Below are 18,533 nucleotides of genomic sequence, written 5' to 3'. Positions count from 1 at the left end.
TCCAGATACAAAAAATCATATTATAGCGGCGTAAAAAAAAGACACAAACAAACAAACTTTTGCATTTACTAACTTTTTCCCCCTCGGCTTTACTGCTGTAAGAAATACCCCATTTATTATGTAGCTTCCGTAGTGCAAGAAATACAAACAAACAAACACACTTTCGCATTTATTTTATTTGCAAGAATAGTAAGGATTTATCATAGTAATGTTAGGGTAGAAGCCCTCGCCCTTCCCTGAAGACGCTCAATGTGTTTATTAACTAAATTTTTTTAATGTTATTCCAATAAAGATCTCCATAAGAAATTGTTTATTGTATTGAAAAAATATTGAGGTCGAATATTGTTTCTTTAAAAGATTACAAAAAATAAAAATAAATAACTTGTATAAAAACAGCTATCAAAAACTTATTTTTAAGGTGTGGTATTAGTTATTATCATCCCGGATGGGTTGTGGTTGCAGTAATGGTATAGGTACACCTCCACTCCCAAGTCAATATCGACTGCAATACCCGTACAGTCTGTACTTACACAAAGTACCTACCTACATTTAATTAACGGTTGCTAATATTTTGCGGAGTTATTTTAGCTTCCACGTTAAAATTATTTAAAATAATTCCAAGTTCTTTTAATAAAATTATTTAAAGACCTTGGAATAAAAGCTCTCGCAAATCTAATTATTTATAACTTTTAGGATGTATTTTCGTATTTTTTTTTTGATCATATTTTTGATAATCTTCAGCCCGGGATAGTTTTAAGCCATAATTTACTTTCGTATGAAAAAGCAACGTGGAGTCTACGTCGCTTTTAGAATATTTTTTGTATATGTTTGAGGACATGAAATCTATATCATAATTATATTAGAGCGCAAATTATACGATGAGATATTCTGCTCGTGAAATATAAGCAGGGGCATTTTTTCTGAATAGCAACGCATTATCTACCTTTTACTTACGCTCATCACTATGTTCTTGTTACTCTTGTTGTGAAGGTCCGATTTATGACTTCTTTCAAAGTGTCATTAAGCTATAGGAAATCCCCTAGAAAATTATCAACGAATGAAACGATCCCTCTTCTACTCGACGATCTCTGCATTTTGGCACCCTTTACTGATAAACTATCATATTTTCAGGTTTTTGTCTTTTCATAGTCTATTTCATGCCTGGATGTAATTTGTGTATAAAAATTGAATCAGCTGGCCACAGATCTCGCGCCAATTTAAGATTCACGGTCACAACCATACTTAGTTTTATACCAACAATTTACAGGAAATTGATAGTTTATTAAAATAATTCTATTTTACATTGTACTAAAAATATTTCCCTTGCATTGTAAATAGAAAAAAAAGCCTGTGTGCACAAGACGAATTCCGCGAGGCAAGCGTCATCCGATGACGCCTCCTCATTATCAAAGCGGCGTCAGCGCGTCCATTCATGGACTAGCGTTATAGAGCGATTTAAGCGCTTTCAATTTCTTTTTTTTGTATTTTAAAAATTGAAAGTTGTCAGCCAGTAACGTAAAAGAAAAAAAAACTTAGAACAAGAAGGTTTTCCTATAAGTGTCCTTTATATTCCTTTGATACCTTCGAAGTCTTCTCCGAACTTGAAAGTCCGCAAATCAGACAACAAAATCGCATTATCGTCTAACAGTTAGTTGGATTAATTTAAGCGACTTTAAGCTCGAGGTGTCGCGGTATTCCATACATTTATGTGAACAATGTGTTCTAAGCGATTTTTGCGGTCGGCGCTCGAAGGTGGTGAATCAGTACCGCATTAGGCTATATGAGAGTCACTCGCGTTTTTTGTTAAAGGATATATCCGTTAATACGGCCCGCGCGATACATTTGTTTACATACAACAGCTATACGATAATAAGTGAACGTTACGCGTTATTTCCTAAGTGAAAATGTCAAGAGCGCATTACTCAGTAAATGACGATGTGTACGGGAAAATATTAAAAACACATGCAAATTTAGAACCGCAAACGGATTATGCAGAAGTTTTCGAGGCGTGCGAAGGATTGGGTAACCTTTCTGTTTATTATAGCCCTTTCTCTGTTAACCTATTTACGGACAAAGGATAACTGTGTTCGTCTGTGCTTTTTGTGACACAATCTATAGCGTTTTAACAGCATCTTTTAAGAGCCACTTGTTGCATCAATGTAAGCATTGAAACCGCTGACCGATAAGATCCGTTTATTGCTCAAATTTCTTGTAGTTGTAAAAATAACATTCGGGTGCGATGGTGTTTTTGGAACGTTGAACTCCCGAAAAACAAGTTTTTTAATATGACGTCAAGGCCGACTGGGATCTTTTGGCGAACCATGGACCCGTTGGCCAAAAACATGTATGTACTCGGGTTACGTTTATTCAAATTCGATCTCAATGGACGATTTTGCGATTTTATTCCTTGAAAAAGATCCGTCCAAAGGCTTGGTATGTCAAGTTGTAATTGTAATTCGTCACATTAAAATTTATTGATTCAAATGACTCATAAGTTAGCCAAATTGCTATTTTTAGGAATACAATTTTATGTATTATTAGGGTATTTTTTCTTAAATAGTACTTAGGATATTTGGTTTCTGTTTGAGAAAATAATTATTTTACAAAAACATTAGTTAATTATCCAAGTGTTATCGAATAAATATTTTTCCATTGTTTATCATTGACACATTGTTTTGGTAGATTATCATGACTCATTGGTAATTTATTAAATTATATTTTGATTTTTAATAATATTAACAACACTATAAAATCAGTTCCGAATTTTGATGAAATTAGCAGCATCTTTGCCGGTTAAATTCAAGTTAGTCTTTCAAATTATCTCAAAAACTAATATGCGCACTTTTAGTAAAAAAAAATCCAATAAACTATATTTTTTTTGCATTATGCTACCATGATTTTACCAAAGATATTTTCGCTCTGCTCCAATTTATATAATACATATCTCCCTCACTTAATTTTGAGCTTCCAATAAATTATAACAAACATTCGACTTTTCGGGAAAATCTCCTTATGTGTGAGATAGATAGAACGCATTCTAAAGAGAACTAATTGATTATTATTTATAGCATACCGGCACCCTATATTTATTGCCATAATAACTGTAAGATTTAATCATCAATGGCAGCTAGTGTAAACTAAAATTTATAGCGATACAGGCGTCGCAGGCTCATTGTGACCAATTAGGGACCATGTGTAACTGAGATGACATCACGGACGAGTCAACTCCAATAGTAATTAACATGGTATATGTTATCTGTGTTTGTTTATAACAAGATGTAGGCGAATTTGGGTAAATCTGTGTATATTGTATAGCGTAAACATAGATATGCGAACTCATTGACAGGAAAGTAGTTTATAATGAAGGAAAAGGTTATAATTTTGACAGAAAAGTAGCTTCTAATATAGATGAAGGTGATAGGGAAGGGTGAAATATCAGGGGAGTAATGTTATTAGGTTATTACAAAGTGTTTGTTTTCTTAAACATCTATGGACAAAAATAGCTGAGTTACATATATTTCATACTAGTGGTCCGCCCCGGCTTCGCTCGTTGTACATATTTCGCAATAAAAGGTAGCCTATGTCCTTTCTCGGGTACCAAAATATATCCATACCAAATTTCATGCAAATTAGTTCAGTAGTTTAGGCGTGATTGAGTAACAGACAGACAGACAGAGTTACTTTCGCATTTATAATATTAGTATGGATTGACATGTTTTAAATGAAGTCAAATAAAATTGCAATAAATAATTACTATTTAATAAAAACAATTCTAAGTGAATTCCTTATCATTTGAAAGGAAATATAAACCATAACATGGCACGTGCTGACTTGCAATTATTGTGAATGTTGCTCCATGCCTCTTTGTTATCTATTGCATTTTATATTGCGACGAGAATAATAATAGAAACAACGGCATTGAACATACATATTCTTCAGAATTTGTTTTTTTTTTCAGAAAATTTGTTACCTTGACATGCATTTACTCTAGATGTATAATCCAAGATGCCTCTGTTTTGCAGCTTCCTTAATTTCCATTACTGGTATTTACATCACTGCTAAAGATAATAAAATAAGATAAAAGCTCTAAAATATTCTAGTTGAAGAATATGAACACTTTAGACTCGCTAAAATTGGTCTATAAAGTAGATATGAAATGGATATGCCAGTTCCAGGCACACCGACTGTTCTTTATTGACAAAGGATGCCTAAGTGTTTACAATATGACTAACCAATCGTTATAGAATAGTTGTCATATTTCCAACCTATCTATAGCTGTTCATAAAGCATAATAGTGTTGCTGGAACGTAACTTGTCCACTTTATAGCGTAGTGGGGATGGGTAGCTTGCGCATATACTAAGACTTGATGCGCAAAACTTCCCCTACTACGCCACTTTTTGTCCAAGAAGTTTGCCGGACGCTATATAGACTATATAATTCTTTTAGCATGATATTCATTGTATTATCTCTTTCCAGATGCCCTGTTAGCGGACCTGCAGAACTCCATAAATCCGGGTCGAGTTAGCAGTCCCATCGGACGGACCACGTCACCGAGTGCCCGGACGAATTCCCCGGGACGAACCGCGTCGCCTATTGGCAGGGGTGGTTCTCCTGGTAGATTGAGCTCTCCTGGTGGAAGTTTGAGCTCCCCCACGTCTACGGGATATGGCTCCATCAATGGCTCAAGGAACATTGGATCTGATTATGCTAAACCGGCATCGGTAAGTTGCATATTATGGAACTTTTGATCTATTGAATTTTCGTTTTTTTTTTGCATAAGATATAGGAGTAATAGGTGTTAGGACATTGTTACGATGAGCTCACTCTCATTGGTAATTAGCAAAATTAATTATTTTGAAATACTCCTTTGTAATTAATTATTAGGATAAATGTTCATTTGTAGGTATTGATTTAATAAATCCTCCTTTAACAAGCCCATGTTGGGAGTAAAATTTAGCTAATAAATTAAATTAAATTGTAAATTCTAGCTAAAATTTCAATACGAGTCTGTTTTAATTATTTTATCTTAAGACATTTTGTTGATAACAATTGTGGTAACGAACGATAACGCACTCCCCATCTGATTAAGTTTCTCGACGTGATGATAACGTCAATACAGTGACGACGTTACACTGTTAACTTTGTATGTTTACGTGGTAGGATGTGAACTGTGACGTCTGTTATTAGCATAATGAACAAGCTTTATGAAATTTATAATACATCGTATAATTTTTGTATAGTAATTTTTGCAAAGCACTCCTAACGCTCCTAGTGTAACAAGTGTTTTGGGCGGTTTTGACCACTATGCACAGTTGGCCTATTGTATTTTTCTTATGTAAAATTTAAGATTCTGTACTTCGTCCCATTCGTCATTACACTCTGAAATCATCCAGAGAATAGAGTATTTCAATACTTATCCAATCAAAGGTCGTGTGCATCATAAAAGTTGTTTATTAAACAGAGAATAATTGGTAACTACACTCTCTTATCAAACGCACACGGCTATTCCAAGTACACACATTTGCATATCGAAACAAGCGAATAAATTGACATTTAAAACCGTAACCTCTTCATCCTGTGCACAATTTATTGACCGGACCAGTCTCCTTCAAGCGTTCTTGGAATAATGTTACTGACCCACGTACAATGAAATTATTCAAGATTCAAGACAATGCTACATGCGCCAGTTTTAAATTGAATTAAGTAACGCGAATGTACACTATAGTATTCGTTTGCAAATTGAAATTGAGTCTATAAAAAGTATACAACGCAGTCCAATATTTTAATTGGAACGTTAGGTGATCCTGAATAAATGATTTTTCTAAACGTTTTAATATATTTTTCACAATTTCCTTCTTTCTACCTTTACCGGTAACGATACGTTCTGTCCATAATTTCTACATTATTCAGCTGCAAATTTTAAAATTAATTAGTCAGGATCATAACCTTATTTTAAGAAGCGCATGCAACAACATAGAAGAAGTAATAATATAAAGTTCGCCTTAACCCATTGACCACCGAGCGCCCCGATCGGGGCACGACAACAATAGATTTCTATTGTGTCTGAGATTCTAGGGATTGATGGATTAAAGCACATAATCACCAGGTTACTCAGGTTTAAATTGTGATAAAGATAACGTGTTCAATAGATGAATAGAGCATCCCAAGATGCCAAGATCGTATTCATAGTAACGCCATCTAGTATCGTAGTCAATGAACGTCTAGTATTTGATTCACTATCATCCCACAAACTACTTGGATATCATCCAACAGTATTCTCAATGAAAACTAGATGTCGTTTAAATTTAAATACAAGTAAAAGTTTTGTTATGTGGCCTGACGGTCTATTTCGGGTTGTATTACGGCACAGGCAAATTTATAGGCAATAAAAAACCACTATGTTAATACACTATTTTTAATTTTAAACACTATTCTAAATGTTATTTAAGAGGCCCTACTAGGTACTATTTTTAAAAACAATACGGCATTGAAAAATCTTTATAATTTAAAATCAATATCTTGCAAAGATCTTTTGGAATTTTGAAAATAAAAATAACCATATTAGCTAGCAATTCATCCAAATTGATTAAGTTTCATTATATGCCTAGAATCTCTCTCTCATTTTGTTAGCCTTTATTGTGGACCATATTTGTAAAAAATCGTGTACATTGATAAGCAGAACACCATAACTAAACCGCCATCTTCCTCCACAGCCGACGTACCAGAACACATCGTCGTTACACGACAAATCCACGCCCCTCAAGTACACAAGCACGCAGACGAACTACGCGTCGCACACGCCTAGCTACACGGGGCAACCGGGCTATGGCAGAACCAGAGGCAACCTGTCCGAACTGGACACTCTTCTCGACGATCTGAGCAATGCGAGATACGGGAACTACGTGGAGAAGAACACGTATGCGGATAGGACAGGTAATTACACCTTACAATTACAATGTACACGGAGCAGCCGAGCTGCGGTGGAACCAAGGGCATGAGTAAATTTTGGCTTGAGGTTTTTTTGTCTTGAACATTTTCAAATATGTTTATTCACCACTAAATTCGTTTAGGTCTTTTTTTATTCTTTAAAAAATTATATTCGCTTAGGTCTCTTTCATGTGCTCATTCTGATAACTTGGTTTTAAATTTAGGATGTTTAAATGGTTAATGTCAGTAGATATCTATTTTTTTAACACTCACTTCCCTTTCTTTATATTTTATCAAGAATTGAGAGACTTTTCATAAAAACTTTCCAACAAGTTGTGGAAGTCCATGAAGAATGTTTAGAGAATTTTGTGGGAAAACTGGATTCAAATGCAACTCAAATACTCGTTGATCGCCCAGCAACGAAAACATCATCAGTCTTAATTTTTAGAAAAACTTCATTGCTATTTATATGCGCTCTTATAAATACTATGGCATGGATGTTGTTGAATTCTTCTTCCTAGGGTATTGGAATCTTAGGATTTTAAAGCATTCTAGATAAACTTTACGACGATCGAGATTCTTTTCCGCGCAAATGTTTTTCATGTTAAATATTTCACTTATGGATAGTGATACCTTCTATATTTATCTGGAATACTTACCACTAAAATTTAAAGAACAATCAGATGTATCAAGTTTCAGTTACGGGTTACTTGATATTTTAGAACCATACATATTAATGTGTATGGCTCTAGAATTTAACCTAACAAACCTAACAAGAATAGAATTTTAAACAATCAATGTTTGCCTTGAACTTATAAAAGATGTATTAAGGTTTCAAGATGTGCAAACAATTTTAAAAGGTTCATCCAAACCGATCACTCGAAAAATCTAGCGTTTGCGATTTCCCAACAAAATTAATGCACAGATAAAATAAAATAACACGTATGTTTTTCGAAGATCTATAAAAATTTAATTATCCAATATAATAATAATCCATACGTACAAGAGTGCCAAATGTTGTTCTTGGCAAGGCCGCCATTTCCCCTCCAGCAACTGAAATAGATCAATGTTATTAACTTTACGAAATACGCTCAGCCATTTGTCTCTGCTGAGTTTTGTTTATGCTCTCACGTGCTAACATCGAACAGGTGCGAAATTTATAGTTCGCTGCAACAGGAGATATTGTCTGCGCTCGTTTGTGCGCTTGTCACTATGATTTTCCTGTTTACTAACTTCGCATTTGTAATGTGACTCTTGAAATTGAAGCAATTGATGATAATTTCTGGCATACATCCTGTACTGTACTGATTTTAGAGACGCTTGCTTGCATTCACATAATATAGCCTTTACATAGCCGTCAACTCTGATATTATTTCATTGAATGAATTTGGTATACAATAACTCATTTCTTTATTAACTACACCAGTCGAAAAGACTGATCTAGGATCCTCCTTTCTTTGAGGATTGCAACCTTCTTTCCTAAAATGTAAACTAGTTTAAGCATTTTAACAAGTTATTTTTACGATACCCTATAGATTGCATATGTTATAGGAATAAGCTGCGTGCAGGAAAATCAGTATAAAATTTCAAGAGTTGCATATTACGTGGAACATGATATAGGTTATCAGGGAAGATAAGAATTTTAATGTTTACAATGTATGCATTGTTATGAAACTGTATACGTACCCAGTTCTAATTAATAGACTCCTAAGTCCTAACAACCACTTTGATTTTCACTACACTTATCAAATCTATTCAATAATACCGAAACATAATGTTGTATGATCTCATACTTCACTCTCATAACTTCTCAGAAAAATCAAAAAATTTTAGCATAGCCAAAAACTCGTTACCTCACATAATAGAAACATCTAAACATTAAAGTACTTGAACATTTTTTGGCAAAGAAATGGTTGTAAAATTCACCTCAATACACTTTAGTTTATGTGTTTAATGGTTAAAACTACTTTTCAATTATCAGGTTCTTCTAAAATCTAAAGGAATGGTTTTAAGTTTTTTAAATATTCTTATATTGCTAGAAGAATTAGAACTATATAACTACTGATATGATTAGCGCAAATACTAAAGTGGTATCTTACAAACCAGACATTAAAACAATCTCAGTTCTTTCTTCAAAACTTGAATTTTTAGTTATGTGTATAGATTTTCAAACACCAAATTTAGTGGCAAAAGACGTCATCTTTTATACTTTATAGGATCTACTTGAACACGAAAACAATATTATATGGAGGTCCTCTTATATTCCCGCATTTTTTCTGACTATAATATCATAGCCAATTAGTTACTATACCAGATTACTTTTATATTATTTATACTTTTATATTGATCTTTTTTTGTTTGTTCACAGATACTTACAACCGCACAAACGGCGCGACGAGCCCAGCGTCAGCGAGGCCCACTGTGGATTCGCTTCTCGATCAACTGAGCACGGAAGTGCATAATGGGTAAAAATTTTCTCTTATATTATATACATTTTAGATACACATTCGTAATATTTTAAAGCGTAAATGTATTCAAGAAATATATCACACGATAAACAGCCAAAATCGTAGTTTTCCACTAATAACTATGAAGTGATCACTACCAGACCACCTGAATTGAAAGAAATTGATAATGCAAGGAGATCCTAAAATGAATGACTATGTACGTTAGTATACCAAACTGATTGCCTAAACAAAATGAAAAATAGTAATAACTGTCAATTACACATTCACCATTTTTCAAAAATTACTAGCCCTTTAAAAGTTGACACACAGTAATTATCAAACAATCAAACACTAACGACCTCTACAAACCATTTACAAACCACACAACAAAGCGTTCTAAATATAAAACGTAACAATATAATAAAACATCAACACAAAAGTGCGGACGGCAACATCAGCCGCCGTGGCCCGCGAGTTGGCGCCGAACCGCGGGTCGTGTGGAACGGACGGAAATACGCGCTACGTCACGCGCTGATGAGATGATGGTTGAGAAATATATTATGTATCGTTTAGACAATTTTTTTAGGCATCTTTGTGTTCAGAATTAGGTCCTCAACTCTGACTCTGGTGGGATTGACCCGCGATAAAGATTTAGATTACTTGCTGTCCTGGCAAACGTTGTTCTGCCTTACTCTTATCACTTAGGGCCTAGGGGTATGAAAAATAGATGTACGATTCTCAGACCTAACTACCCACGATATGCACACAAAATTTCATGAAAATCGGGCAAGCCATTTCGAATGATTTTAACACCGTTCCACAAGAATTTTCCATATAAAATGTTAATTAATTGAAAAAGAATCTTCAAAATCAGTTTAATCAGTCCCGTAGTTTCGGAGCTTATTTGATACAAACAAATCTTTCTTCTTTTGTAGTTTATAATTAGATTTACGGCTTATGCCCTTGACTTTGTTTGCGAACCTTCAAGTTTTGTTTTCAGGACTAAAATAGTACTTAATACACAGCTTTGATCGAATCCATCGACAAATGATTCGTAAAAATCGATGACGTAACAGCTATTGATTTTGCGTCAAAAAAACTTATCCAGATTAAAAGAATGGAATAAACAGATCGATTCTATTCCATACATTTACTTTCTGAAAGGCTGCTTGAATCAGCAAATACGCAAGCATTTGATAAATATTTTTTTGAAAACCTAACATCTAAATCATTATAATCAACTGAACAAACAGTACCTATTTATGAACCTTGAAAGATATTTGCGTCAAATTTTATGGGCGATGGGCGAAAAATACAAATCAATATCGATGCTGTAAAATTTCATGGCAATAGAACATGGAATAGATAGCTGATTTATATAGATCTTGAATTATCAAGCTCAGTTTATCATTAGATAAACTGAGCTCGGTATTGAATCTTAATAAACTATACAAATGTTATAAAGCTGAAGAGTTTGTTTGTTTGTTTGAATGCGCTAATTAATCTCAGGAACTACTTACTGGTCCGATTGAAAAATTCTTTTATAATCAAATACTATCGCTTAAAATTCATCTATACATATAATAAATCTGTAGAAGGGTCAATTCTGTACATTGAAAATATTGAAAAAATAACTAGCAGGGGGTGTTACTGGATCGATACCAAACCCAAATATGTGATTAAAAAAATTTTTGTCTGTCTGTCTGTCTGTCTGTATGTGAAGACATCACGTGAAAACTACCGGTTCGATTTCGATGAAACTTGGTATAATTATACCTTATTATCCTGGGCGTCAAATAGGATACTTTTTATCCTGGAAAAATACGTAGAAAAAAAATTAATCTCAATTTTTCAGTTATCCATAGACGTTGTTCTGTAGTAGGTACCGCGAACACACGTTGCGTATTAATATAGACCTAGCCGTATTTGGGTCCAATAGATATTTATAAGATGTCATTGTCAGAGTTACTCAAAATGGAGAAATAAACCATCCACGCAAAGACCGACATCCGCGCGGACGGAGTCGCGGGCGGAAGCTAGTACTTAATAAGAGTAACTAATAAGAAGAGTATGAACAATATACTCTAATTATTATTATTCTTGGCGATACTATTTTAAATAAGTATCTCTAGTACAACTCTTGTAAAACAAAACATCGTTATTCCTCCAGACATTCGACGTAATTACCGTTTTGTATTTAATAATAGACCAATGAAGTATAATTAATTGTCATCTATTCCGACATTGTACTAATTGTTCTTGGCACATACATTTCCGACTGTTGGGAACACACCTGCTATAAAATATAACTAAGTATGAAGTACTATTATTTACTGGAACTATTATTACTGCGTTGGAACCTAGACTGGGAAATAGATTTATAGCTGTTCCATTCGTCTGGGAGATCCTAACAATTCATAAGTCGAAATGCCAAATGCTAGTGTGCCAAATTGTCCCGTTATGTGAACAATTATTATACTGTGTTTATAATTAGATGTGGTTTAATTATGTTATTTAAATTTAGAAATTTAAAATGATATTTAAAAATTGGTGCATATAGTAGTGAACATTATTATAAAAACTATAATGTGCGCGGCAGAACATCGGCAGTATATCTTCGAAACACAATATAATAAAAAGTATCTGGAAACCCAGCATTACTATTTTTATTTACGGAACCAAAGCTTCATAACATGACATGTTAAAAAAAGTACACACAATATTGACTGGTCCTTAAGGCCAGGAAACATCAATTCGCCCTTTAAACATAGAATTGACATATTATGTACTTAAATTTTCTATCCATGAGTAAAAAGTTAAAGAAGCAGAGGTTACTTTTTAGGTACTTTATACGAATCAAAGCTCCAGAATCTTATATAATTGCACTACCCATTTATTTTATATTTATTTCTCTACTGTACCAAAGGTTGTCTGGAAGAAATCGCTCTAAAGCGATATGACCGCCATTTGTACTTAGTTTATGCTATCTTTAAGTGTTTGTGTTTCTTTTTTTTATTCTCTTTAAGTGCAATAAAGGATTGATAAATAAAATAAATAAATAATATTATGCACCTTCAACAGCCGCGCCTCAACATCCCCCGTACCACCATCAGGCACGCTCCCGCGCCCCGGTACCAAGCAAGTCACTGTAACAGTACAAGAAACAGTGGTGGAACCGGCAGCACCACCACCGCAACCGCAAGTCACCACCACGCACCGTCACCACGCGTCCAGCGCCACCAAGGAGCTGGATGATCTGATGGCGTCACTTTCCGACTTTAAGGTTAGTTCTTTTGAAAAATGAAAGTCCCAGAGCTAAATCTGCTTTCAAACAAAAACTTCACTTATATTTATAAAGGTTTAACTGCATCAATAAATAAATTGATATCGAATACATATTCTATTGGCCAATACGTACAACTAAGAAATAGAAATCTAAAAAGTCAAAACATTAGAAAAATGAAATATACGTTTGAATGTATTTTACTTTTAAATAGACCTACGTATGTAGGTATGTTAAACAAATAAATATCACGTAAGATGTTTTACATTCGTTAAATTGTTTGCGAAAATTATAGTGGCCAAAAAGAAATTAAGGTTGCTTTATATATCTATCTTATAGTATCTTTGCAATTTAAAATCAATAATAACGGATACGTGTAGTAAGAATCCATATTCCATCATAACCCCATGGTTCCATGATGATTTTAAACGTTTTAATAATATGCCTTAACTTTTTTGGATTATTTAATAACATATTGTCAAGTTTTAAAAATATAGTTTTTTTTTATTTAGAGGTATATACTCCACTAATCAGGCATGCAAACAATTCTACCATTTCCAAGTATAAAGTTACAGTGGCATCGCAAAGCATCATCTGAACTTCAAACGACAATTTGTAAATGTAACAATACATTAAATTATTGTTTATGTTACACTCGCTCTATTACAAAATGCAACAGCCCGATAATCGTCTATTCGAGGCCAATTACACTTGGCACATTGTCACTTACGACAGTATGACAATAAAATCGAACATTATCTATTGCACGATTTTAAGACCATCCAAGAAGAAATCTCCATTCATAAAAAAACAAATACTCCCCATACTTTATGAGCGAACTCCATTATATTTGATTACATACGCAAACAATAAATTGAGTCATCTTTATAAATTTTCGCGTAGCTGTCATGGCTACCTCGGCACACTGCACTACAGAGCAGATTTTCCGTTTATTATAATATTTACTAGTCGCCTTTCTTGGGCCACGTCTATTTCCAGCGTCCGACCGTCACTCCAGAGAACTAGGGTCGTCTCCCTCGCACCCGCCGAAAAGCTCGTATCTAAAGATAGTATCGCAATTACATCACGGGCGTAGTGGGGCCGGGAGCTTATAATATTAGAGTACATAGCCAAACATTTCACTCGGCCAGCATTCGCTTTGGTTCTTCCCAGCCGGCCGGTTTTGCGTACGTTGCTACATAGACTTCGATCGTTTATAGAATTTCGTAATGTATCGATAGTCTATGTTTCGGCAGTTGGGTAAATAGCTGGGTGTTTTCAGGTGAGCGGGTCAGGGGCGCCCCCAGGAGTCGAAGGCGGCACTCAAGTGTATCGCGAGAAGCGCGGCTGGCAGGAGCACTACCGCAGCAGCCCGCGGCAACCGGAGTCAGCGTCGCTTGAACACATGCTCGGATCTCTCCGGGCAGACATGAGCCGCCAAGGAGTACAGACCCCGCAGAAGGGATGCTGCAACGCCTGCGAGAAACCCATCGTCGGACAGGTGCCGAGACTGACACAATCAAACAACCTAATTGGATATGTTGATTGTAATAGTGTTGTGACACGAAATGTTTTCGCAGGTGATCACGGCGCTGGGCCGCACCTGGCACCCGGAGCACTTCACGTGCGCGCACTGCAACCAGGAGCTCGGGACTAGGAACTTCTTCGAGCGCGACGGAAGGCCATACTGCGAGCCGGATTACCACAATCTGTTCTCGCCGAGATGCGCCTACTGTAACGGACCGATCCTCGATGTTAGTGTCCCCAAAATATAACTTGGTCTATACGAATGTATCGGGAATTTTGTCTAATAAATCTTCTGTTTCAGAAATGCGTAACAGCGCTCGAAAAGACCTGGCATACAGAGCATTTCTTCTGCGCTCAGTGTGGCCAGCAGTTCGGCGAGGAAGGTTTCCATGAAAGGGACGGCAAGCCCTACTGTCGTGCGGACTACTTCGACATGTTCGCCCCCAAGTGTGGCGGCTGCAACAAACCCATCATGGAAAACTATATTTCCGCCCTCAATACTCAGTGGCATCCAGATTGCTTCGTGTGCAAGGTTCGTATGAATATCGACTGTTTAAAAGTGGATAAGTATATAGCGCGTCTACGCCAGGTTAAGTATGAAAACTTGGTAAAAATGAGGTAATAATGAATGGTTTTTACACAGGATTGCTCAAACCCGGTAAAAGGTAAAACTTTCTATGCCATGGAAGGAAAGCCGGTATGCCCAAAATGCGTCGGAGTCGATGAGGAAGAATAATGTATGATATGCGATGCCCCCAAAATGGATGCCCTCCCCTTTTTTTACAGCTATGACAGCCCAATGGCAAACACACAGATGAATGTAAACATAACACGAACACAGATGTTACTCTGACACAACACATACACACAATGTTACAAAGTATTAGTATACATAATAGGGAATAATATTATATTGTAATATATTTTTGTATTATTATTGTTATGTTAAGATTTATACAATAAAGAGAACAAAAATAAAAAAATGATTGAAAAAAAATAACAACAATAAAATAAAAATAAAAAACACAAAAATAAACAAATATCAGATACAATAAGTGCGGACGCTATGCGTTGCGTACGTAATGCGTCAAGGTCACGCGCGTACACGCATCTCGACACGATAATGAACTCTTATCAATCTATTGTTCAGGCAAAAAAGCTATAGAAACTTGAATGGGGTCAAGTGCTAGGCGTATAGGGTTTCCCTTTGGTCGCATGTGATTGGTTATTAATAGCTGTGACGTCAGCGACCGCAGCCACACCGGCTGATGTAAATGAAAGCGTTTATAGGCCATTGGATTAGGTTCTATTTTTGAATTGCACTCCAATGCCGTTGCCACGCGCGGTCGGTGGATTTAAAAAATAAATATGTCAAGACCATAGACACGATTAGTCGTAATTTAAAAAGTTTAAAAATAAATGTATATTTTTATATTTTGCAAACGCAAGATTTTAAGAACTGTTTACAAATCTATGAGATATATGAATAATAAAAATATCAGTAATATATTTTTTGTTAATACAATGCTTGTCAGTGATATTGTTTCCTCTAATATAAAAAAATAAATTGGTTTCTATCCAAAAGCGTGTCAGAATTTAGAAATGGTATTTAAAAGCGTGTTCGTCTATCAAGTCAATGTCAGGGATGTTTGTAACACGATAAACACATTAACGCAGTTTACTAATGCAAAAATGATGTACTTTCCTAGAGGACAACCAATGTTTTTGATCTGAATATATTGTTCAGTATGAAAATAATATATTGTTGAGTAGTTATGAGGATACAAATCTAAAATAAAGTAGTAACCAAGTTAAAAAAAAAAAACATTTTACTTGCATAACACTTTTATTTTTTGTAACATTTATATATCCTAACTTATTTTTAGTAACATATAAATTTATATAATAATATTCGAATCCAAAAAAAACTATTGTTACATATATTCTTTCTATACATATTACATTACTATTTTGCACATAAAATGGTTGAGAGAAGTTGCAGTTAACAAGAGTCCGCTTCACTATGTTTCAATTAAGCCTGGCAATATATGTAGTTTTATTTGGCAAATTAAAAAATAACTGTTATGTGTGGGTTCAAATGTTTAACAGTCTCAAACGATATTGATTTAATTAAATTGTTCATATAACACACATTTTATTCACGATATATAATAACAAATAAGGAACAGTAAACATATAAGATTCAAAATACACTAAGAATTAAGGACACTACACAAAAGCACACATACATCAATTTTAATTGATACCTAGAGATAGACTAGTATTAAGTATTGAAACAACTAACAGGCCAAATTTGAATTTTAAAACATAAACATACAAATTACTAAAATTTACCACTACACTAACGAATTTTAAACGGATGTAAATATAGAGACATTATTCTTCTACGAAATTCAAGCAGAAGATATTTTAATCAGATACAAGTACACTATCAATTTGTACCACACTAATCTTAATTCTTTATTAATAATGGAAATAGACTAGACCTAGAGTCTCCTTTAAGAAATTTCCCAGTTATTCAAGAATTATTGCAGTCTGCACCGTAACAAATAAGTGCGGCATATATGCAATATTAGTATGTATGTAAATATTAGTATTCAAAACTAAGGGACCTTTGCCTTCCATACTATAATAATTTGTTATAACATTTTTTATGTAATTTTCCATTAGAATAAACTTTATTTCTCAATTCCAGGAGTGTCGCGAGCCGTTCCACGGCGGCTCGTTCTTCGAGCACGAAGGGCAGCCATACTGCGAGACGCACTACCACGGCAAACGGGGCTCCCTCTGCGCCGGGTGTCACAAACCCATCGCCGGCAGATGCATCACGGCCATGTTCCGCAAATTCCACCCGGAACATTTCGTCTGCGCATTCTGTCTCAGACAACTCAATAAAGGCACGTTCAAGGAACAAAACGATAAACCGTATTGTCACGCCTGCTTTGATAAACTTTTTGGTTAAAAAATATAGATGGCGCGCATTTCAAAGTCCACAGATTATTTATGTCTTCTAAAGATGAACTGCCATATGTAAAATATAAGAGGACGTTATTCAAGATTCTAAATAATAGCAACTGCAGTAAGATATATAAATGTATGTGAAATTCTAAAATTCGTAGATTTAGCGATGGAAATAATGATGTGATGATTGAATTAGTGTTCGTACTAAAATGGTTCTAATATAAGATAGAAAGGAATTGTTGGTCGTATTATTATTATTGTAACGTGCAATTGGTCTAGTGTTGAGAACAGTAGTTGTAGGTAGTATTTTTGAAAGTATTTTCAAATTACGATACGATACGAGAAAATATACTTATGTGTAAGTGCTTCAGATGTTACTCACAAGATTTATTACACAAATTTTGAGATTTTTTTTATATGTAATAGATTTTTTCAAGGCATAAGTAAAATGGTACTACAAAACTTTTAAGTGACTTATGTTGAATTGAAAAAAACTTGACTATTATTTTAAACTTAAGTTTAAAAGCCATAATAGCTGCATTTTAACAAACGCTTTATAAATGTAAAGGTTTATTTTCTGTTATTTATTTATGATATAGTATATATGTCGTGGTCATATCGTAGATTTGATCATTTCATGATATGAGTGGCCATTTCACGAAATGGTCGCATATCGTGAAATGGCCAACATAGTTTGATCAGATCGTTAAATCGTCAACGTTTCACGATTTGGTCATCCACATTTGGCCAGATCGTATAAAATATAAAGAGTCCATAAAATATTAAAAATTTCAGAATAACTATATTCTAAAAACTTGTTTAATGTCATTTAAGTTAGTGCCGCGGCAGCAGCCGGCGAATGCCAGAAGCAAATCGTTTTTGCAATAGAAAACAGTTAGGTTAGGTTAGGTTAGACTTTGATAAACAAGATTCGAGAAGCGGATCGCTTTTTAAAAAACAAACAATTATAATAATTTAGTAGTAGTTTCTTAAATTATTTTATTTAAGTCGCATTTTTTCTTAAATACATATAAGATATCCACATTTTCCATAGTACTCGTACCTCTTCGTCGTAAATTCTTTGCTATGACTTTCTTCATAATATTGTTATTAAACGAATTATGAAGTTTTTAACTGCGAATAATTTAATTTTCGCCAGCGGCCGCCATCTTATCACATAAACACAGAGCTTGCAGCGCCTCTACCAACGATTAATGTAACTATTTTACGATATGATCAAATAATTTTGATTATTTCATGAAAAAACCGTGCGTTAATTGGCCATATCGTGAAACGATTTCTTATCATTGATCTGCCCAAACCACATCATGATGTGGCCAAACTAAATTGGAAATTTCACGATATG

The 18,533-nt window shown here is 34.6% G+C and overlaps 1 protein-coding gene across 5 annotated transcripts in view; it reads left to right on the top strand.

The window, feature by feature from the left end:
• Positions 1 to 17,767, top strand: part of LOC123691272 (paxillin) — a 44,220-nt gene extending 26,453 nt beyond the window's left edge. For 3 of the 5 annotated variants that reach the window (XM_045635576.1, XM_045635575.1, XM_045635573.1), the window contains exons 2-9: positions 4,478 to 4,722; positions 6,715 to 6,934; positions 9,297 to 9,393; positions 12,457 to 12,658; positions 13,941 to 14,159; positions 14,239 to 14,412; positions 14,487 to 14,717; positions 16,902 to 17,767. In XM_045635576.1, the coding sequence (XP_045491532.1) occupies positions 4,478 to 4,722; positions 6,715 to 6,934; positions 9,297 to 9,393; positions 12,457 to 12,658; positions 13,941 to 14,159; positions 14,239 to 14,412; positions 14,487 to 14,717; positions 16,902 to 17,168 (1,655 nt within the window). In that variant the 3' untranslated portion in view covers positions 17,169 to 17,767. Of the gene's footprint in view, positions 1 to 1,812; positions 2,023 to 4,477; positions 4,723 to 6,714; positions 6,935 to 9,296; positions 9,394 to 12,456; positions 12,659 to 13,940; positions 14,160 to 14,238; positions 14,413 to 14,486; positions 14,718 to 14,828; positions 15,113 to 16,901 lie in introns of those variants that run through there. The other 2 variants (XM_045635574.1, XM_045635577.1) reach the window with 2 other exon arrangements.
• Positions 17,768 to 18,533: the final 766 nt, after the last annotated feature.

Source organism: Colias croceus, chromosome 4 (assembly GCF_905220415.1).
Source record: "Colias croceus chromosome 4, ilColCroc2.1".
Classification (NCBI taxonomy): domain Eukaryota; kingdom Metazoa; phylum Arthropoda; class Insecta; order Lepidoptera; family Pieridae; genus Colias; species Colias croceus.
Note: the sequence above shows the minus strand (reverse complement) of the source record. Positions and strands in the feature narration are given on the sequence as shown.